The sequence below is a fragment of the Aquarana catesbeiana genome, linkage group LG08, assembly GCF_042186555.1.
Source record: "Aquarana catesbeiana isolate 2022-GZ linkage group LG08, ASM4218655v1, whole genome shotgun sequence".
In the NCBI taxonomy this organism is placed as follows: domain Eukaryota; kingdom Metazoa; phylum Chordata; class Amphibia; order Anura; family Ranidae; genus Aquarana; species Aquarana catesbeiana.
In genome coordinates this window covers 103,300,936-103,324,594 of record NC_133331.1, presented here as the reverse complement: position 1 = coordinate 103,324,594, position 23,659 = coordinate 103,300,936, and the positions used below count along the sequence as shown (strand labels likewise).

At 39.1% G+C, this 23,659-nt stretch overlaps 2 protein-coding genes across 2 annotated transcripts in view; one reads left to right on the top strand and one right to left on the bottom strand.

Moving 5' to 3' along the window:
• Positions 1 to 8,801, top strand: part of LOC141105973 (C-type lectin domain family 2 member B-like) — a 57,108-nt gene extending 48,307 nt beyond the window's left edge. Inside the window, exons 5-6 of the mRNA XM_073596246.1 lie at positions 1,786 to 1,895; positions 8,553 to 8,801. Coding sequence (XP_073452347.1) covers positions 1,786 to 1,895; positions 8,553 to 8,670 — 228 coding nt within the window. The 3' untranslated portion in view covers positions 8,671 to 8,801. The remainder of the gene's footprint in view (positions 1 to 1,785; positions 1,896 to 8,552) is intronic.
• Positions 8,802 to 15,380: 6,579 nt separating this feature from the next.
• LOC141105287 (uncharacterized) lies at positions 15,381 to 19,822 on the bottom strand. The gene is made up of 2 exons (XM_073595171.1): positions 19,546 to 19,822; positions 15,381 to 16,167 (listed from the first exon to the last, which is right to left on the bottom strand). Exons 1-2 carry the CDS (start codon positions 19,802 to 19,804, stop codon positions 15,524 to 15,526), a joined length of 903 nt encoding a protein of 300 aa, XP_073451272.1. The 5' UTR covers positions 19,805 to 19,822; the 3' UTR covers positions 15,381 to 15,523.
• Between the last annotated feature and the right edge of the window lie 3,837 nt (positions 19,823 to 23,659).

Here is a 23,659-nt window from a genome sequence, read left to right as displayed (position 1 = left end):
TAAAACCTGCTATCCAACATTTCTGCTGTCCGCAGAAAATCCGACAACAATTGTCCGATGGAGCGTACAAACGGTCGGATTTTCCACCAACAGCCTGTCATCACACAATTCCGTTGGAAAATCCAATCGTGTGTATGAGGCTTTAGACATTTGCTGTGTTTGCTTATGCTTTCTGCAAGAGAACATTTCTCCAAAAGATGTCCTGGAGTGCTTACACAAGACACCCTCTCTGCTACCATTGTTCATACAGGTGTTCTGGTCAACTAATTATCTAGCTTGAGTTTTTGCTATTTTTGACATTAGTGTAATGGGGCAGAAAAGGATATGCCCAAATGGGATTGGCTTCTTAAAATTTTCCAAATAAAAGGCAAGAACACAAAACTGAGAGGAGGACACTTTTAGGACTTTGTAATGAGGTAACATCAAGGAAGGTCTCTGCCAGAACCTATTGACGCTTTTTGCCCAATCTCCTGCAATCCTCAAACGGTCCTCATTGCCAAAGAGGTTGTGAAGTTTCTACAAGTAACCTTTTTGTGTATTCTTATTGTATACAGACCATAGTTTTTCTAGGAAGAAGGTAGCATTTTTCTTGTTATAGGTATATCAGTCAGCTTTGTATTATATTCCTAATATTTTAATGGATTTGTATGTAAAGCATTTTTGTTTAGTAAAAGTACATTGATATACAACAGAGGTCTAAGTTTCCTTGGTTTTACTGCAAGAACCTTTAATAGATAGACGCAAGCATAACATAATGAAATTCACTATTTAGATTTTAAAATCTCTATTATGGAAGGGCTAAAATAATCTCCACATATTTTAAGAAAACCGGCAGGAATAGCTACACTCCACTCGATTCATGTCACCATCCTGCCTGGTTGGCAGCAGTCTCCAAGGGGCAATTCCAACAATTGAGGAGGATCTCTATACGCGGGCTTTCTTGGAGACTCTTATTTCCATCACGGATCACTGAAATGTATGCTTTTTGGCTTTTCTGGACTTTTTTTGATCACTTTTGCACTATTGTTTAATTATTTAATATAGCTTTTTTAATTTAATGCAACAATGGATTTTTTTTTGTATTTGGCTTCTCCTGGTATAAATAAAAATAATTTCAGGTTTTAGTAGTTCACATGAGTTAAAAATCCCGATGTGTGCATATTGTGTCCTATTGTTGTCAAACTTCAGCAAGATTTAAATAACCAATGCCACTGTACTGCAGAGGCGTGAAGTGGTATTTATTTCAATTTTACAAATGCTTAATAATCATTGTTTGGACATGTACCTATTAGGCCCCTTTCACACTGACACATTTTTCCTTCGTATTTACTGTGCAATAAAAACGCAAGAAAATTGGACTTTTCATACCACTGCGCCGTGGGTGCTGTGTGTTTTGAAAAGTCCTGCATACTGCATCTTTGGTGTGGTGTTGAAAACAGCACCAAAAATGCAGCTTCCCATTGAAATGAATGGAAATCGGGGCAAAATCACGGTAACATTGCTGTAAAAAAGCACCGTGATTTGCATTTTTGGTGTGTTTTTGAGTCCATTTTTCACAGGTGCAGGCAACCCAAAAATGCACCAGAAATGCACAGGAAATGCATATGAAACACAGAAAAAAATGTGGTAAAAACACATATGCGTTTTTACCACAATTTTGCTACAGACCAGTGTGAAAGGGCCCCCTAGTGTTCAGACTGTGTTTCTGTGTCAACTCTGCTTCTATATCGCATGTTCTTTATGTGTTAAATCCCTCAGGTATGTCATTAATGTGTTTCTTTATAGATATTCGTTTCTAACCAAGTTGCTTTGAAAAATGGACACTTTTGGGTTGGTCTTAGAAAGCACACATCGGAGTGGATTTGGGAGACTGGAGGAAAATACCACAAGGAACTGTAAGTTCATAGGATGATCGGGCAAATTCATAAATAAGGCAGGTAATACAGGATTTCATGGAAGATGAGAGATCAGACTTTGAGATCCTCAAAGTGAATAGCAGCAACTTAGACAGCTGGTACACCTGTAGTTTTTAATACCTTTTTTTAATTATGGAATAATCTATTGGTTGTTGATGTTTTCTATTAGACCCTTTTCACACTGGAGGCGTTTTTCAGGCGCTTTAGCGCTAAAAATAGCACCTGTAAAGCACCTGAAAAAACCCTCAGCTGCAATCCCAGTGTGAAAAATAGCAGCGCTTTACTGCCGACACCCGGGTTCTTTCAGTATGAAAGGGCTCTCATGATTAATAGTATTCACACAGACATGGCAGACCTGTGTTATGTTTTCTGCATTTGCCAATTTTAGTAATATATTCTTAGTAAGGAATGTAATAGCCAGAAAGATGTTGGAGATTTTTTAACCATTGTGGGAAGATTTCCATCCACTTTCTGTTGTGTCTCCAGGACAGGAAGTAAAGGGAAATCGGACGTTATACTTACTATACCCTACTCTTTCCAAGAAAAAAAAGATTTTACCTTTACAGTACATATACAGTGGGGACGGGAAGTATTCAGACCCCCTTAAATTTTTGACTCTTTGTTATATTGCAGCCATTTGCTAAAATAATTTAAGTTCATTTTTTTCCTCATTAATGTACACACAGCACCCCATATTGACAGAAAAACACAGAATTGTTGACATTTCTGCAAATTTATTAAAAAAGAAAAACTGAAATATCACATGGTCCTAAGTATTCAGACCTTTTGCTCAGTATCTAATACAGCCATGAGTCTTTTTGGGAAAGATGCAACAAGTTTTTCATACCTGGATTTGGGGATCCTCTGCCATTCCTCCTTGCAGATCCTCTCCAGTTCTGTCAGGTTGGATGGTAAACATTGGTGGACAGCCATTTTTAGGTCTCTCCAGAGATGTTCAATTGGGTTTAAGTCAGGGCTCTGGCTGGGCCATTCAAGAACAGTCATGGAGTTGTTGTGAAGCAAGGGTCATTGTCTTGTTGGAAGGTAAACCTTCGGCCCAGTCTGAGGTCCTGAGCACTCTGCAGAAGGTTTTCGTCCAGGATATCCCTGTACTTGGCCGCATTCATCTTTCCCTTGATTGCAACCAGTCGTCCTGTCCCTGCAGCTGAAAAACACCCCCACAGCATAATGCTGCCACCACCATGCTTCACTGTTGGGACTGTATTGGACACGTGATGAGCAGTGCCTGGTTTTCTCCACACATACCGCTTAGAATTAAGGCCAAAAAGTTCTATCTTGGTCTCATTAGACCAGAGAATCTTATTTCTCACCATCTTGGAGTCCTCCAGGTGTTTTTTTAGCAAACTCCTTGCATGCTTTCATGTGTCTTGCACTGAGGAGAGGCTTCCGTCGGGCCACTCTGCCATTAAGCCCCGACTGGTGGAGGGCTGCAGTGATGATTGACTTTCTACAACTTTCTCTCATCTCCTGACTGCATCTCTGGAGCTCAGCCACAGTGATCTTTGGGTTCATCTTTACCTCTCTCACCCCCGATGGCTCTTCTCCCCCCGATAGCTCAGTTTGGTCGGACGGCCAGCTCTAGGAAGGGTTTTGGTCGTCCGAAACATCTTCCATTTAAGGATTATGGAGGCCACTGTGCTCTTAGGAACCTTAAGTGCAGCAGAAATTTTTTTGTAACCTTGGCCAGATCTGTGCCTTGCCACAATTCTGTCTCTGAGCTCTTCAGGCAGTTCCTTTGACCTCATGATTCTCATTTGCTCTGACATGCACTGTGAGCTGTAAGGTCTTATATAGACAGGTGTATGGCTTTCCTAATCAAGTCCAATCAGTATAATCAAACAGCTGGGCTCAAATGAAGGTGTAGAACCATCTCAAGGATGATCAGAAGAAATGGACAGCACCTGAGTTAAATATATGAGTGTCACAGCAAAGGGTCTGAATACTTAGGGCCATGTGATATTTCAGTTTTTCTTTTTTAATAAATCTGCAAAAATGTCAACAATTCTGTGAGGAAAAAAAAAAATGAACTTAAATGATTTTAGCAAATGGCTGCAATATAACAAATAGTGAAAAATTTAAGGGGGTCTGAATACTTTCCGTCCTCACTGTACATTAAAATACTAGAGATACAGAGCACTCAGTGGAAATGTCCAGGCACATTGCACTTGCATGTAAATCTAACTATGGCTATATGGAAGAGTTGACAGTAATAGCAAGAAATATTTAGACATTTAAAGCAACCCTGTCCTGATAAAGGGATCACAAAAACCATGTTGAAAAGGATAGTCAATATTTACCTTTCCCACTGCTTGTGCCATCAAAAGAGGCTCTATTCAGGAGGAATTGTCACTCAAAGTCTTCTTTTTAAACCAACACTTCTGTAGGAGTGTCAATCCGCAGTGCTCACTGGTTCCTCCCTTTGACCTTCACATCATTACAGAGCACAATAATGACATGGAGATCAGCTGGAGGAACTAATAAGTGCTGCTGGGGATTAGGACAGCAAAACTCTTGAGTGTATCCTTTCAGAAGAAGACTTTGGTGGACAGTCCCTCTTGAATGGAATGAGAAAGAGGCGAATGGTAATATTATGCTGGTATAGTGCCACATCCAGTATTATAGAAAGAGAGAAAAAAGTTTCCCATAAATGGACATTAAAAGCACATAGTAGTATATAATGGAAGAGTATACAGAGTATTTATAGTAGAAAGGATTTTTATTAACGATTAAACAACATTATTAAAAATACATATGGAAATGGAGCAATGATTGTCTAAACAATGTCAACTATTGTCACCGTGCTAGAAAGCATATAGAATATCCTCCTTACACCCAACGCATTTCGGAGTACATTTTTTGTCCTTCTTCAGGGATGTATGAAGAGGAGAATGCATCTATGACATAATTAAAAATAGTCAGTTTCAAAAAATGAGAAGTTGTAATCATGGTACATATTTATATTGAGTATTTAAATTATCCACTTACATAGTGTTTAGTAGCAAGGTGATTTTCAACATTTCATTATTTAACATTTAAAAAGATGAAGGTAAGTAGCACGAAGAGCTGTGTCAATAGGGTTGCTATTTCAAGGCATATAGGCATCAGAAAAAAGAAAAAGTCTATGCAAGACTTAGTACTGTAGCTGCTATCCCCAAAAGAGAGATATATCTCTCAACATTCCAAGGCAGTGGGATAACCAGAAGGATATACTGGGGCCCAAGATGGACAGCCCTGAAAATAGAAAAATTGTACTAGGTTGAAACTCCGAATGGGAGCAAAAATGTATAAATGTATATATTCATTTCTCTGAATATTGCCACAAGTGGGTAGATGTAATGTACCTGTATATAGCAGATGCACACAAATGGAACAGAAGGGCCGCAGAGTATTGATAATAAATGACAGCAACTGCAAAAAGTATAATAGTGATCCATCAATTAGAGATATCCACTAGATAATGTATACATTTTTTTATTTAATCAAAATTGATATGTATGTATGTGTTGATTGATAATAGTACATAATAAATACAATATCCTAGCTTAATGGTCATAGTATACATATTATTATGACAGTTGGAATAAAAAATATATTGTATATATTTGAGTATATTAACTCAACAGTTGCTCTCTGAATTTTTCATATACAAATGCTTAAATCTCAATCATATAAGTAATTGAATCTATATTTATATAAATATAAATCTAGACCATAAAGAGGGACAAATTGAATTCTTCCTGATTTGCTAATTACATGCCAATCACACACAAGTGTTGTCTATGAGGATCTCTTTCCAATGCTATATGGGCACACATATATCCTTATAATAATCTTCAAATATGTTATTTACTGTTATATACTGTTGTCTACTGCTTTCCTTTTTCATGCCACCTTTTCTATTCCTATAGCTCTGCGGTTTGGCCACCAGGATTGCCCGGCACACAAAGCCGCCTGGTTTTTATAACCATGGGCGGCGCTTTGGAGTCTTAGACGATTTCCAGCCTCGTCTATCCTCCATCTTGCCACTCCGGCGGACATGCGCAGTCCGCCGTTGAGGCTTGTTTTGTCGGTGGGCTGGGTGTGCGTGACGCCGCTCTGATGTGCTGCTGCTTTGCACAGGCGCGATGGGAGCAGGGCCACGCACACACAGCCCAGGGGGCATTCACAGGACTTCCCTGCTGTCTTCCCCTCTCTATCAGCTGTTTGCAATTACTTGCACCAGCTGATTGGAGAGGGTTTGACACAAATACACAGCCGCCACACTCCCACACCCGTCACTTACCTGCTGGATGTCGGGATGTGCGTCTGGCGTGTATAATTACTCTGCAGACCAAAAATTCAGAGAGCAATTGTTGAGTTAATATATTCAAATATATACAATATATTTTTTATTCCAACTGTCATAATAATATGTATACTATGACCATTAAGCTAGGATATTGTATTTATTATGTACTATTATCACTCAACACATACATACATACATATCAATTTTGATTGAATATAAAAAATATATACACTACCGTTCAAAAGTTTGGGGTCACATTGAAATGTCCTTATTTTTGAAGGAAAAGCACTGTACTTTTAAATGAAGCTAACTTTAAACTAGTCCTAACTTTAAACAAATATACTCTATACATTGCTAATGTGGTAAATGACTATTCTAACTGCAAATGTCTAGTTTTTGGTGCAATATCTACATAGGTGTATAGAGGCCCATTTCCAGCAACTATCACTCCAGTGTTCTAATGGTACAATGTGTTTGCTCATTGGCTCAGAAGGCTAATTGATGATTAGCAAACCCTTGTGCAATCATGTTCACACATCTAAAAACAGTCTAGCTCCTTCCAGAAGCTACAAAACTGACCTTCCTGTGAGCAGATTGAGTTTCTGGAGCATCACATTTGTGGGGTCAATTAAACGCTCAAAATGGCCAGAAAAAGAGAACTTTCATCTGAAACTCGACAGTCTATTCTTGTTCTTAGAAATTAAGGCTATTCCATGCGAGAAATTGCAAAGAAATTGAAGATTTCCTACAACGGTGTGTACTACTCCCTTCAGAGGACAGCACAAACAGGCTCTAACCAGAGTAGAAAAAGAAGTGGGAGGCCGCGTTGCACAACTAAGCAAGAAGATAAGCACATTAGAGTCTCTAGTTTGAGAAACAGACGCCTCACAGGTCCCCAACTGGCATCTTCATTAAATAGTACCCGCAAAACACCAGTGTCAACATCTACAGTGAAGAGGCAGCTGCGGGATTTTGGGCTTCAGGGCAGAGTGGCAAAGAAAAAGCCATATCTGAGACTGGCCAATAAAAGAAAAAGATTAAGATGGGCAAAAGAACACAGACATTGGACAGAGGAAGACTGGAAAAAAGTGTTGTGGACGGATGCCAAAGGTGTGCAATGCTGTAATTGCTGCAAAAGGAGGATTCTTTGATGAAAGCAAAGTTTGATGTAAAAACAATGTTATTTCAAATACAAATCATTATTTCTAACCTTGTCAATGTCTTGACTCTATTTTCTATTCATTTCACAACGTATGGTGGTGAATAAGTGTGACTTTTCATGGAAAACACAAAATTGTTTGGGTGACCCCAAACTTTTGAACGGTAGTGTACATTATCTAGTGGATATCTCTAATTGATGGATCACTATTATACTTTTTGCAGTTGCTGTCATTTATTATCAATACTCTGTGGCCCTTCTGTTCCGTTTGTGTGCTTCTACTATATCCAGGTAAATCTACCCACTTGTGGAAATATTCAGAGAAATGAATATATACATTTATACATTTTTGCTCCCATTCGGAGTTTCAACCTAGTACAATTTTTCTATTTTCAGGGCTGTCCATCTTGGGCCCCAGTATATCCTTCTGGCCACCCCTCTGCCTTGGAATGTTGCAAGATTTATCTCTCTTTTGGGGATAGCAGCTACAGTACTAAGTCTTTCGTAGACTTTTTCTTTTTTCTGATGCCTATATGCCTTGAAATAGCAACCCTATTGACACAGCTCTTCGTACTACTTACCTTCATCTTTTTAAATGTTATATAATGAAATGTTGAAAATCATCTTGCTACTAAACACTATGTAAGTGGATAATTTATATACTCAATATAAATATGTACAATGATTACAACTTCTCATTTTTTGAAACTGACTATTTTTTATTATGTCATAGATACATTCTCCTCTTCATACACTCCTGAAGAAAGACAAAAATTGTACTCCGAAACGCGTTGGGGTTAAGGAGAATATTCTATATGCTTTCTAGCACGGTGACAATAGTTGACATTGTTTAGACAATCATTGTTCCAATTCCATATGTATTTTTAATAATGTTGTTTAATCATTAATAAAAACATTTTCTACTATAAATACTCTGTATACTCCTCCATTAGATACTACTATGTGCTTTTAAAGTCTATTTAGGGGAAACTCTTCTCTCTCTCTCTTGAATGGAATGACCTTCAGGGTGTGGGGAGTGAAAAAATTGGGTATTAAATTCTTTCATTGGTAACATGCTTTTTTCGAGTTTTTGTGAAAGGGTTGCTTTTTTTCATTAACTGTTGAATGTGGTTCATGCCTATCCTGTATTTTACTCACTTCTATCTAGATCTATTACATCCAATGAAAACAAATGTGCCACCTTTGGAAGAGACATGTCAGCTGAAAGCTGCTATAACCCCAACAAATGGATATGTGAAAAGAACATGACTCGCTATTTAACATAAAGTAACTTTTTTCATTTTCTGTTTTCCTTTTCCTAATTTTCTTGGGAAAAATGCTCTGACAAGGAGAACAGTTTTAAAAAAAATGTAACCTTGATAATTGACAGCAATAAAAACAGCAATAATTAAATTAATACTTTGTTGTATTATTCTTCTTAAGGTTACATCCAGTACACAGTAATAGGTTGTTCGAGTCACTGCATATGGTTCATGACAACTGTGCTTCTGCTGCATCATTGCTTAAAGCTTAAGGGCGCTTTCACATGGGGCAGATCAGTCATTATCCGCCCCGTGAACACCCGCTTGCTCAGCGGGGATCGCTCCGCCGATCCCCGCTGAGCAGGAAGATGACAGGTCCAGCGCCGCTCTTCCCTATGGGGGGATCGGATGATGATGGACCGTAGTGTCCGTCGTCACCCGATCCGATCCGAAAACGGATGGAAAAGTAGGTTTTTCCTCCATTACACTTTTCGGATCGGAGCGGGTCGGATGTCAGCGGACATGTCACCGCTGACATCCGACGCTCCATAGGGATGAATGTATGTCCGTTTTTCATCCGAAAATGGAAGGATGAAAAACGGACATACGGATCGTCCATGTGAAAGAGGCCTAACTGAAGTGTCTCAAAACTTTGTAATTCTTTGTAGTCCTGTACATTTGCTTGTTATGATTTGTGACTAATTTTTTTTTGGAAATGTCTTAAAATATATTTTTCCTTTCAGGAACAGTAATGACTTCAGCCTCATAATGCAGTACTCTGTGCTGTCAGAGCGGAGTAATAGCCACACCCCTCAGCACAAATGTCCTCATATAGGGGTTGATTTACTAAAACTGGAGAGTGCAAAATCTGGTGCAGTTGTGCATGGTAGAAAATCAGCTTCTAACTTCAGCTTGTTCAATTAAGCTTTGTAAAAAAAAAAACCTGGAAGCGGATTGGTTTCAATGCAGAGCTGCACCAGATTATTCACCCTCCAGTTTTAGTAAAAAAACCCTACAGACTTTTTATATTAGCCACTTCAGCCCCGGAAGAATTTACCCCCTTCCTGACCATAGCACTTTTTGCGATTCGGCACTGCGTCGCTTTAACTGACAATTGCGCAGTCGTGCGATGTTGTACCCAAACAAAACTGACGTCCTTTTTTTCCCACAAATAGAGCTTTCTTTTGGTGGTATTTGATTGTCTCTGCGGTTTTTATTTTTTGCGCTATAAACAAAAAAAGAGCGACAATTTTGAAAAAAACACATTATTTTTTACTTTTTGCTATAATAAATATCCAACAAAAATATATAAAAAAACATTTTTTTTCCTCAGTTTAGGCCGATATGTATTCTTCTACATATTCTTAGTAAAAAAAATCAAAATAAGCGTATATTGATTGGTTTGCGCAAAAGTTATAGCGTCTACAAAATAGCGGATAGATTTATAGCATTTTTATTATTATTTTTTTTACCAGTAATGGCAAGGATCTGCGATTTTTATCGTGACTGCGACATTATTGTAGCACTAACTCTCCGCGGAGCTGCTGGTTTAAGCGGGTCTGTTACCTTCACTTTGCTTCCCTCTGTTTCACCGGCACCGGGTCTAGGGGTTCCGTTGAGTTTACTTCTGGTCGACACACGCACCAACACTGGAGTACGTTTTCAATGCTTTATTAAACAGTCAAACTTTAGGAAGTAGCAGGAAAGAGGCGGAAAAGGAAACTTTCAGGAGAAACTCAAATATGTTCTTATAGAATCTTAGCGACAAATGACCCGGTAGAATTCACATAATTATGTGGAATGCGCCCCCCTTTGGGGGACACACTCTTTGCTCGTCTGGATAGGCCTCTCTCACCGGTCTAGCAGCCAGTACGCAGCACGAATCAAAAGTCTCTGCCACAGACTCGTTTGGGGGAATAAATCTGTACGATCCTCTGCCACAGGATGTATCAGATTTTCTGCAATGAAAGTCAGTCACAGTGCTTGAACCTTTAAGCCGAACCGGCAACACTATGCTGTATAGTTACTTCTTTTGGATACATCCTTCAACCAAGTCACCAGGCCCCTCTATAGACCAGCTCACCGCGTGATCTCTCCAAGACGGGGCCCCTGGGATCTTCCTGGGCTGTCTAGCTTCGTCACACAAGACCGATAGCTTAGGACCATTCCTCGCCCGCGGTGGTAGGCCCTGGACAAGCCTCTGGACCCACGCCTGCGCCGTTATGTCATGGGCCTCCCGATCGGAGGACCACAAGGTAACTCCTTAACGCATACCTGTCGGCCAGGAGGGCCAGCAGGTGGCTGTAAAACGACCTTAGAACATGGCGTCTGTCCCATAAATACCCTCTTCCTAGAATGCAACTCGGAGGACCACCTCCACCGAACTTGTCTCCGAGACAGAGGAGCATCTATACACTTCGACACGTTGCCTTTCCAACACTGACCAGTGGCAACAGTGACACCCACCGGTCAGCACGGAAACACACACAACGTCAGCCAAGCTGGAACAGAGGCGAACTTTTACCTTCCTAACGCCCAAATTACTAAATTTACCTAACCTGCGGTAGATTGTAAATCTACCAGCGCTACATTATGGTGGACACATCGGACAATTTTGACACATTTTTGGGACCATTGGCATTAATACAGCGATCAATGCTATAACATTGCATTGATTACTCTAAAAATGTCACTGGCAGTGAAGGGGTTAACACTAGGGGGGCACTCGAGGGGTTAACTGTGTTCCCTGGGAGGTGATTCTAACTGAAGGGGGAGAGGACTGACTGGAGGATGTGACAGATCGTGGTTCCTAGCTAATAGGAAAACATGATCTGTCACTCCTGTCAGAACAGAACAGGAAAGTGTGTGTTTACACACACTTGTCCCCGTTCTGTCTGCTCCTGCTCACGACTGCTCGTGGCTGGCGGTCATCGCGACCTTCGGCCACAAGCACCGGCACCTGCTATCCTGACCCCACGAGCCGACGTATAGCTACGACGGCTCGCGCAGGAGTATAACTGCGGCGATTGGTTGAGAAGGGGTTAGAGAAGGAGAGGGGGTGTGTCTGACGAGGTCTGTTACTGGCTGCTGATTACTACCCAGATAGCAAGCAATTGTTCTGCAAGTTTGACAATGACTTGCTAAGCTATTGCTAGACTTGCCACAAGTTTGTTGCACAATTGCAGCAAGTCCACATTGCATGATTCCAGATCAACTTTCTTTGCAAACATTCTGAAAGTCTGCTGCAAGTTCTGGTTCAGTTATGTTGTGCTATAGTCATCCCACCACAGGGGTCACTGTGGCTGAATTTACATGCTGTAGACTTGCAGAGCTCTTACTGTAGACTCACCACTGCAACTTTGCTCTTGCTAGAGACTTGCCATGCAAATTTGCTACAAACTGGAAAAGTGTCAACTAGAACTTGTCCTTCAAGTGCTCTGCCAGTGTGCAACTCGCCAGTGAAAATGTGCAACAAGTTAACCGATTTACAATTCAACACAGCCATTAATCTGGGTGAGAGTGTTTAATGTTCTGAAAATGCTGTTTATTTCATCATGTCCTTTCTAAAAGTAAGGACCAGCCTTCATTATTACCACCTGAGGAAAGTGAGTGTTGAGAAAAGCTGAAGAGTTTGCACATCTTTTGAAGAAGCCAAAACCAAAAGAGTATCTCTACTAAAATTAAACTGATTGCAGACATGCTTGAAATGTGACTTGTATCTCAATTCAGACTTCTGGGAAAACCAGTGAGCCCATCTCACTGCCGGTGATTGAGATTTCTAGGATCATAGGGAATGCCACCTGGTTGTCCTACTGATACATTTAAAGCAGTATTAAACCAAGAATCAAAAATGTATTGCATTGTAGCTTACTGACTCTTACAGTGCCTTGACAATGTATTCATACCCCTTGAAATTTTCCACGTTTTGTCATGTTACAAACAAAAATGTAAATGTATTTTATTGAAATTTTGTGTGATCGACCACACAAAGTGGCACATAATTGTGAAGTGGAAGGAAAATGATAAATGGTTTTCCAAATTTTTTACAAATAAATATCTGGAAAAGTGTAGCGTGCATTTGTATTCAGTCCCCTTTACTGTGATACCCCTAACTAAGATCTAGTGGAACTAATTGCCTTCAGAAGTCACCTAATTAGTAAATAGAGTCCACCTGTGTGTAATTTAATACCAGTATAAGTACAGCTGTTCTGTGAAGCCATCAGAGGTTTGTTAGATAACCTTAGTGAACAAACAGCATCATGAAGGCCAAGGAACACACCAAAGTTGTGGAGAAGTTTAAAGCAAGGTTAAACAGGGTTAAGAAAATATCCCAAGCTTTGAACATCTCTCACGGAGCACTGTTCAATCCATCTAAAAATGGAAAGAGTATGGCACAACTGCAAACCTAGACATGGCCGTCCACCTAAACTGACAGGCCGGGCAAGGAGAATATTAATCAGAGAAGCAGCCAAGCGGCCCATGGTAACTCTGAAGGAGCTGCAGACATCCACAGCTCAGGTGGGAGAATCCGTCCACAGGACAACTATTAGTCTTGCACTCCACAAATCTGCCGTTTATGGAAAAGTGACAAGAAGAAAGACATTAGTGAAAGAAAGCCATAAGAAGTCCCATTTGCAGTTTGCGAGAAGCCATGTGGGGGACACAGCAAACATGTGGAAGAAGGTGCTCTGGTCAGATGAGACCAAAATTGTACTTTTTGGCCTAAAAGCAAAGCGCTATGTGTGGCAGAAAATGAACACTGCACATCACCCTGAACACATCATCCTCACTGTGAAACATGGTGGTGGCAGCATCATGTTGTGGGGATGCTTTTCTTCAGCAGGGACAGGGAAGCTGGTCAGAGTTGAGGAGAAGATGGATGGTCCAAATACAGGGCAATCTTAGAAGAAAACCTGTTAGAGTCTGCAAAAGACTTGAGAATGGAGCAAAGGTGAACATTTCAGCAGAACAACGACCCTAAACATACAGCCAGAGCTACAATGGAATTGTTTAGATCAAAGCATATTCATGTGTTAGAATGGACCAGTCAAAGTCCAGACCTAAATCCAATTGAGAGTCTGTTGCAAGACTTTAAAATTGCTGTTCATAGACTCATCCAGTCTGACAGAGCTTGAGCTATTTTGTAAAGAAGGATGGGCAAAAATTTTACTTTCTAGATATGCAAAGACATACCCAAAATGACTTGCAGTTGTAATTGCAGCGAAAGGTGGTTTTACAAGGTATTGACTCAGGGGGCTGAATACAAATGCCAGCCACACTTTTCACATATTTATTTGTAGAAAAAATTGAAAACCATTGATCATTTTCCTTCCACTTCACAATTATGTGCCACTTTGTGGTCTATCATATAAAATCCCAATAAAATGAACATAACATGACAAAATGTGGATACATTTAAGGAGTATGAATACTGTAGATATGGTGATTGTTTTTTTTTTCTTTTTTCTTTATTTTTACCTGGTGATCTGGCCAGTAAATCTATTATTTTTGTCAACCTCTTTTAAGAGACCAAACCCTCCAGACAAAGTGGCAGAAGACAAACCATCTAACATTAATTGGGTGCTTACAATGGTAAACATTTACTCATTTTATGTAAAAACTTCCTAAAGAATGAAAAAAATGATTGCAATAGCTGCTATAAAAGTGTTAAATAGAAGTTGACTTTAATTTGTTAAGTTCATCCAAATCTGCTAGTGCATCTAACACTACCCTCTGTCTAGATAGATAATGTTGCTGTCAAAAAGATGTCTCCAGTGGACTTCCATCCACCCTCCAGACACCCTAAGACAGGGGTAGCTAACCTCCAACTGTGGTGAAACTAAAAGTCCCATGAGACATTGCAAGACCCATGACAATCATAGGCATGACTCCTAGAGGCAGAGGCATGATGGGATTTGTAGTTTCACCACAGCTGGAGGGCCGAGGTTGCCTACCCCCGCCCTAAGACATGAAAGTGTGTTACTGGTAGGATCACCAGGTGAAAATAAAGAAAAAAAAAAAAAAACCCTAACAAAGAAAATGAATGCAGCCACCAAATATAAGGATTGGTAAAAGCTGCATTATATTACATTTTTGCTTTGGGTTTAGTACCTCTATAAATTATTTTTCTCAAAATAATTGTTTATTATAGTGGCTGTTGAGTGTAATGGAAAGGTAATTTTAATAACTCTAAACTACAAAATGGTTTGAATAGCAGGTATTTTACAGTATGTTTATGTGGAACTTTCTTTTTAAAAAGGGTAAATTGTTCAAAAGAGAACTTCAAGCAATAAACATGCAAAGGCAATGTCTATTAGTTTCTGCTTGATATTGGATGCAGCTTCGTGAAGAAAAAGTATTCCCTAATTGGACATATGCAAGCCTATTAAACACCGTGCGCCTCTGTATTTTGAACAACACCCTTGCTATTATGCATATACAGTTCCACCAGTGAGCCTCTTCTCATCAAAAATTAGCAGTCCGGAGTTATAACATGGACTGTGATCTTCATTGTGCAAGTACTAAAAGTAAACCAACAGGAACTCTTTTTACCTGCCTAAATATCCATAAATCCTTCTGATTCACACTGCTGCTGCTCTTTGGTTGTGTTGTTTACTGAAGTCTGGAGTTTAGTTTCACTTATATTGCAAACTAATCTATAAGAAACAGATATGGCATGTATACAATTTAGCAATGCTGAACGTATTATTAAATATTTAATATGATATGACAGGTGGTTATATAATAAGCAATAAAACAAAACAAAGACAAACATTGATGCTTTAAAAATTTTAATGCTTGCATTTTTTTCTACATATAACTAAGTTGTGGCCTGTGCTACATGTCTTTAGGACAAATATTATTCCTCAGATTAATATTACTCTTCATCTTTTTGTCCTTTTCCTTCTCCTCTGCCTCTTCCTTTGCCTTTCCCCTTTTTATTCTTTTTCCCTTTGCCCTTTTTTTTGCCTTTACAGTTTCCTTTTCCCTCTGCATTTGTTGGTCTGTGTTCATTTCCATTGTTTTGTTCATCTGGTCTAAATTTAGCAAGCCGTTTTTCTCTTAACTTTTCAGCGCCCTCTTCAACCTCACCTTTATTTTCATGGCTTTCTGAATCGTCATCATCATTCTCTAGTCCTTTACCATGACCCTTGCCATGCTTACATCCTTTTCCATGGCACTTGCCATGCTTAGGTCCTTTGCCCTCTTGTAACCCTTTCCCTTTGCCCTTGCCATGCTCTTTTCCTTTGTTGCAGCCCTTGCCATGCTTTGGTCCTTTGCCATGTTCACTTTCTTTCCCATGGCCCCTGCCATGTTCATCTCCTTCCTCAGATTCTTCTTCGTTGTCCCTATTATGGCCCTGACTTTTCTTATGGCATTTGCCATGTTTACATTTGCTGTGATCATGATCCAGTTCCTCTCCAGTAGGGCTGCCAGGTTCTTCTTCTTGTGTTTCTAGATCTCGTTTCTGCTTGTTCTCGTACTTATCTCCAAACATTGACTTCTTATAATCTTCTTCAGCTGTAAAATTCAAAGAAACAAGTCCATTTCTTGTATCAGAATACAAATAAAATGTACTTTGACAACAGGAACACTGTAACAAGCTATTATGAAAGAACATATTTTGTGTTAATTTTTACAGCTTCTGGAGGAATTCTGTAACCTCTCTTGATTAGTGGTTTAGAAAAAAGTGGTAGCAGATGCATGCAGCAGTCTTCATTCACCCAGCAGCAGTTGGTTAAGATTTATAGGGAACTGACCTTTTACCATTCTAGGAGGATTTGTAATATTTAGGACTTTGTCAAACAGTGACTATGATATAGAGCTATAGATAGAGATGTAATACCAGCAATCAACAACATTTGCCCACAGCTATGTGGTGTGACCATCCATCTGATTGTATTTATTACATTGATCTGCCAAGTAAAATGACAAACAAAATCTAGCTTTTAGGTGAATGGTAACTCCACTTTGTGGGAAAAAAATAGTAAGAAAAATAAATAAATATTATTGCATATACAATTGCTACACAGGCCATATTGAATGTTATTAAAAATAACCTTTCCTGTAATTTTCTGTAAAATCTAATGCAATATGGCAACCTGTAGGCACTCTGTACACAGCTGGGGTATGGAATGCCCCCAGAAATGTGTGATTGGCTCACTTTTTTTTCCAACAAGTCTGCACTAGGATACAAATCAGATTTTGGGCATCCTCTGCATTAAAAATTCAGTTTTGGTGAGATACTCCCAAAGGATTAATCACTTCTAAAGAAATGCAGACCCTGCCACTTTCTTATTTAGAACCATGCAAATGAAATAGCTGATCAAAAATAAAAAAAAATCGCTCACATTTACACTGTACATATACAAAAAACAACTTTTTCTTCAGAGCCAAAACAGGTAGGATTCTGCAACAAAATCAGTTAAAAGCCTTACACTTTGTTCACCCAGAGGTGAATGCTTCTTTCTCAGCAAAAGTGGAGTTACTATTTAATATTTGCATTGTGTGATTATTCTCCTTTAACGTAGCATTAAAGCCAAGTTGAAGGAAAATTTCCACACATACAGGTCTATTTATAAAACATTTGTTGGATGAATATCACACATATTTGTGCAGGTTGCTTGAATTTTGGAGGTAATTTCTGAAATAGATTCATTTTTATAATAGTCATCTCCATCTGGTGGCCAAAATGAGGTATTTAGGAAAACTATATTGATTTTGACCACTAGATGAAGCTGACAATTATAGAAATACATCTATTACGGCCAAAATTCATGCAGCCTGCACAAATGTGTACGATATTCATTTAGCAAATGTTTTATAAAATTATCCTGTAATGAAGATAACAGCAGATATTTTACATAGAACCAGGGCTGTTACAGTAAAATACAAAGAAATCCCATATACATACATACAGTATATACACAGAACGAATGCACATGCACTTTCACTGGGTGAATTGCTATGTAAATGTTTTTATAAATACATCCCTAAATGCAAGGTGTCCTTAAAGGTCTAGGAAATTCCTTTTTTTTTATTTCATGAGGTTAATTAAAGTGATTGTAAAGCTTAAAATGTTATACTTACCTGCTCTGTGCAATGGTTTTGCACTGAGCAGCCTGGATGACCCCCCTCTTGGGTTCCCACCGGTGCTTCTGGCTCCTCCCCCACTCCCCCTCCCCCAGTGCCTCATAGGAAGCTGCTTTCCATGGGGGCACTCGTACGTGCTTGATCCCAAGCTGGGCTGTTTGTGTCTATTTAAACACACAGCCTGGCTCGGCTCCACACCCAGCTTTCTGCTCATAGGTTTTGATTGACAGCAGTAGGAGCCAATGGCTCCCACTGCTCTCAGCCAAGTCTGTGAGAGCAGGAGAGGGGAGAAGAGCTGCTGCAGATGTGCACAGCGCTGGACCGAAATCTGGTTTGGTTGAGTATTTGGAGGGGCTGGGGAGCCACCTTTTAAAAGGTTTTTTACCTTACAGCGGAGTTCCACTGAAAAGTAAAAGCTCTGATTATTTGACTCCTCCCCCCTCTGGTGCCACATTTGCCATCTTTCAGGGAGAGGGGGGAGTGGGTACCTGCTTTTGACAAGTACCTGTCCCCACTTCCAAGAGATCTCTCCGTGGTGAGATCTCCCGGAAGTTCAGTCCCTTCCTCACCCCCCCTCCGGGCCACTGAGAAAGCGCAGCTCGCTATGCACATGCGCAGTAGGGAACCGGCTGTGAATGGCAGCGGAAAGATGGAAACATCGGCTGGGGGGCTGACATCGCTGGACATCGCTGGATTCCAGGACAGGTAAGTGACAGGTAAGTGGCCTAATATTAAAAGTCAGCAGCTACAGTATGTGTAGCTGCTGACTTTTATTTTATTGCTGGGGGGGGTGCAGAACTCCTCTTTAATGCAGTTTTTTGTTTTTTTCCTTTTTCCTTTAGAACCACTTTAAATTGTGTGTTGATAGATATCTGTGGTTATGAGGGCAGTGCTGTAAAATGACCTATGAAGAGTATAGTAAGATGGGACATTTTTATCTTGTATGTAAAAAGACAGGGCATACTGTACTGATGTAGGGCAAAGCAGAGGAGATGGGACAGATTGAAGTAGATGTTTTTAGTAGGTACGGTGCCAGTGAATCACATATGGTACTCAGGGTGATGCTGCATCACATGTGATATTAAAGTTTAACTAAAGGAAAAAACGTGTTAAGTTTTGAATAGAGTGAAGAGAAATTAGAACACCTGTCAAGGAGATTCACCCTATTTGTCCTGTTTACCATGTTCACCGAAAGTGAAAGTAAAAGAAAATCAAAAATTTTGTGTTGTCCCCAGAAAAGTAAAATAGGGGAAATCTTCCAATGGGGATACTAGTTCTGGTGGTCCGGGGGTTCCCAAGGAATTCTCTGCAACGAGACATACATAACGGGGAAAAAAATCTGACTCTATCCAAAATTTTTTTTAAAAAGTTTTGCCTATAGTTCTACTTTAATGCTTCGCACCCTGGTATTTTTTATTTCAGTAGTTACCACAAATCTTCTGTGACAACATGATGACAAACCACATGGGGCTTATTTTCTCAAGCCAGTCCTGTATATTGAGGGGATAGGGTTGGGGACATGTTATAATGATTGGTAAGGCCACCTGCTCTACAGTACATCAAATACATCAAATACAGTAGTACCATCAAATAAACGGACCTCTACTACAGCATACTAAGATTAATAGTATGCATTTTTGGCCTGTACTGGTTTACACTTCCTGTGGGAGAGGACAGTCACATCAGCTGGTTTTGTTGTTAATGTGCGATCTACTCCCAAATCCAGAACTGCGATTTTTTAATACAGCCTTTTAGAAAAGCCATTTTTAGTCACATTTGTTATATCAATTTCTACTAAATACTTACTGAACACTGGTTTCATGCACTTCTTCCCACATATGGTCCTGCAGCACCTCATTTGATCAGAACAGTCTCCATCCACGCTACAGTCAGCCTTGGCAGAAAATTTGTGAAAATGCTTTTGATATTTTTCTTTGTGCTTTTCAGAACAATCTGTGCCATTACACTGGCCATCATGTTGGTGCTGCTTGTGTTTTTTGAGTAATTCATTGTCCATTTTTTCTTTAAACTCTGGGTGTGTTCTGAGATAGTTTTCGGGACACATCCCAAATTTCTTGTCATCTTCGGTCTCCTCTGGTGAAACAAAATCATAAAAAAGTAATATGACCATATTCTTGTATTTTTTACACCTCTTAAATTATTTGCTTTCACAAATGATCAATAACCTAGTTGGCATAATGTAAAGTTTATGAATACATTACAGATTAATTGAAAACTTACCTAATCAAATATTATAAATTCTAGATGAAGAAAAACATACATGACTGACTGGGTTGGAATTTTTTGTCACATCTGTTAGTAGATACAAGTCTGGAAGTTGTATAATACAGTAAGGAAAGATCCATATGCGGTTCTTGCATTTAGAACACACACTTTTTTTTGCATGTGTTTCATGCACTGACGTGCATTAACGGGTGTTCATGCGTTTTAAGATTAGATTAAATGTTGAAAGTTTAAAGTTAAGGATATCTAAACCCAAAAACAAAAAAAATATATATTGCAACCTAACTGTTTATAGAGGAGAGACTGCATTAGTTTTAATTTTTCAAGCTAACAGACGAGTATAGAAAATGCCTTTAAGGCTAGGTTCACACTTCTGCGTGTGGCTGTGGGTGCAGGAATTGCAACCGCAGTAAAAACGCACGGCTCTGGGAAAATGCATGGGGCTTACATTCATTATCAATCGCATACAAAATCACATGGTAAAAAAGACTATGGGATTTCCCTGCGGATGCGTTTTTGAAAAAATTACATACACCTTTTTTTTTGCTGAAATGCAGGCACAGCAACCTATTCATTTGAAAGGGCTGCCGTGCCTGCGCAAATGTGGTTCGCAAAAAAAATGCATAGGTGTGAACCTAGCGTTAATCCGGCCAGGATACAGTGTCCTTGTTATTTACTGTGAGCCGAACTGAAAACACAAACAATGTTATCTTCCTTCCAAGCTACCCATGGGCTTCCATTTCCTATCAATCGTCGGTACTCCCTCCTTTCCCCTGCAGCCTTTGCTGGCTGACACCGAGGAGCCAAATCACGTGACTGGACTGCTGCGGGCTGAAAATAAATGAATATATACATCTTTCTTTCACAAATTAGTCAGCATAGGTATTGTTGGTCGGGTTAGGCTAGGCTAGACTAGTTAGGTTTAGCCTGGTATTCTATGTTTAGAAGATTGTAGACACATTAGTGCACTTAAAACAAATTCCTTACCGAAGTGCAACATTTTCATCATATGGACAGCAGAGAGGGAGATTGCTTAGTACATTTCACCCATCAATCAACAGAGTTTCCATCAGGGATGACAAACTGCAGCCCAAAATATACAGAAAACCCATCGACTAATGCAATGTTTATCAATTCCAGTCCTCAAGGCGCACCAACAGGTCATGTTTTCAGGATTTCCCTCAGATGACAGCTGTGGTAATTACTAAGGCAGTGAAACTGATCAAATCACCTGTGCAAAATAATGGAGAGCCTGAAAACATGACCTGTTGGTGTGCCTCGAGGACTGGAGTTAAGAAACACTGGACTAATGCAATCTGCATGGTTCCAGCTTCCACCAAACCCACCAAATGAGCCATCATACACAGCCAGGCCATTAGACACCACTACATGTAATCTGACCCAGAAGACAAAAATAAACAGTTCAGAGTATTAGCAGAATGCTACCATAAGAAATATTACAGCAAAAAATCAGTAAAAGCATAAATGCTGCCTTGAAAACCCAAAGAGAATATTTCCTACAATACAAAGAGAGAAAAAATGTGTACCTCTCTAGTAACCACATACTATACAGAACTAGAAGGGATAAGAAAGATAATCAAATTGCTGCAGTCCATCATAACAGAAGATGAGACCATGAAAGTCCAACAAACCCCAAGGCAAGCCGTCATGTAACCACCCAATCCCAGACAAAAACTAATCAGCAAGAAAGTTTATTCTGATTACAGGCATGAAAACAAGGGAATACAACCTTGCAACAACAATTGTCACATCAATTCTTTATTAAGTATCACACACAGAAAAGAACCTTCAATATTACAGAATCATACAACTATACTTCCAGTAATGTGAAGAACAATTCAACGTGACAAGGGCAACCAGGAATGTTACATTGGTGAAACAGGACAGAAATTACAAAAGAGAATCAATCAACATAGTCTCACCCGTGGAACATTATTTCTCACAATGAAACCATTCTATGGAAGACATGAATATTTTTGTTCTTAAAAAGGGATTTTAAAAATATTTAGGAAAGGAAAATCTTTAGTAGACATGTGCATTCGTTTTCGTCCGAATGCATTTTTGTCCGAATTTCAGGTATTTTCCTTATCGTCTTAACAAACGATAACGAAAGTGCAGAATCCGAAAAATGAAAGATCTGACATAAACAAATGCTTTATTTTCGTTTTCGTTGCTACAACAGTTCGATATAGATAGGAGATTCGACATGATGATGACAATAACAATCTGTGTCCATCAAACCTGTGGTCGAATGTGCCTAACCTTAACTCTATTAGTCCAAGATTTTTCTACATAGAGAGAAAAGATTCGACATAGAGAGAAAAGATTTGACGTAGGGGAGAAAAAAATTCACTGTAGGGGAGAAAAGATAAATAAAAATAATGATGATGATGAATGTTATTGGCTGATTGTAACCAAAGAGGAGGCGCAGTAAAATAGCTAGAACTAAGTACACACTTACTATGGCTTATGGTGTCTGTTGAAAGTTCTAAGAAGATTCGACGGAACAGGTAAACTATACGGCGTTGTACAGTTTAGCTGCTCTGTCGAATCTTCTTTGAACATTCGACAGACACCATAAGCCTTCAATGACAGATTCGACCTTAATTTGGATTTTTGGACGAATGCAATTTTTAACGAAAAACGAAATTAATAAAAACAAATTTCGGGAGTAACTAAATAAATGTATTTTTCGGACGAAAACGAAATTCCGAAACGAAATATTTCAGTGTGCACATGTCTAATCTTTAGTCTACAAATGATGATTTTGATTGACCCAAAAGATAATGGACTGAATAGTGGTTTTTAGACCAGTAATACACTGTTTTTATGACCATTCTTATCCCTGTAATTCTTACTTCCCCCCTTCCATTCCATAGCCCAATCTTTTCCTCATATGACCAAAGCTGGCCATACATGGCTTTGTTTTTTTTGTTTCCCACTGATTCCCACATCCTCAAATTCAAGGTGGATTTGGGAATTCACCCTGCTGTGCTATTGTATTCTGACAACCGGTCAGAATACACTGATCAAAGCTGCAGCTGATTGGCTGCTTCCAGTATTAATTTCGTCGACTAAAACGACTAAAACATTTTAGTCGACTAAATGATTATTATTTTAGTCTACTAAAATACGACTAAAACTAAAACAACTGAGATGACTAAAATACGACTAGAACTAAAATGGCATTTTAGTCAAAAGACTAAAATGGGACTAAAACTAAAATGCCATTTTAGTCAAAAGACTAAGACCAAAACTAAATTGAAATTTGACTTCAAAATTAACACTGGTCTGTAGTGCATGTTCATACCTCAATACCATAAATAATAACATATTAGATTTTTCACTCCAGCAGTATATAATGGGTTTGGAAATTGTAGAGAAATGTTAACTAATGCATTACAATTAAATTACACCCATTAGATTTTAGACGATTAAAATGAGTTTTAGTTGACTAAAATGTACTGGAGATTTTAGTCGACTAAATACAACTAAAACTAAAACAATTGCAGAAGACTAAAAATGGGACTAAAGCTAAAATGCCATTTTAGTCCTAAGACTAAGACTAAAACTACATCGAAATTTGCTGCCAAAATTAACACTGGCTGCTTCTGCTGATTGAAGCAAATTTTTCCAACAAGCCCATTCATGGGAA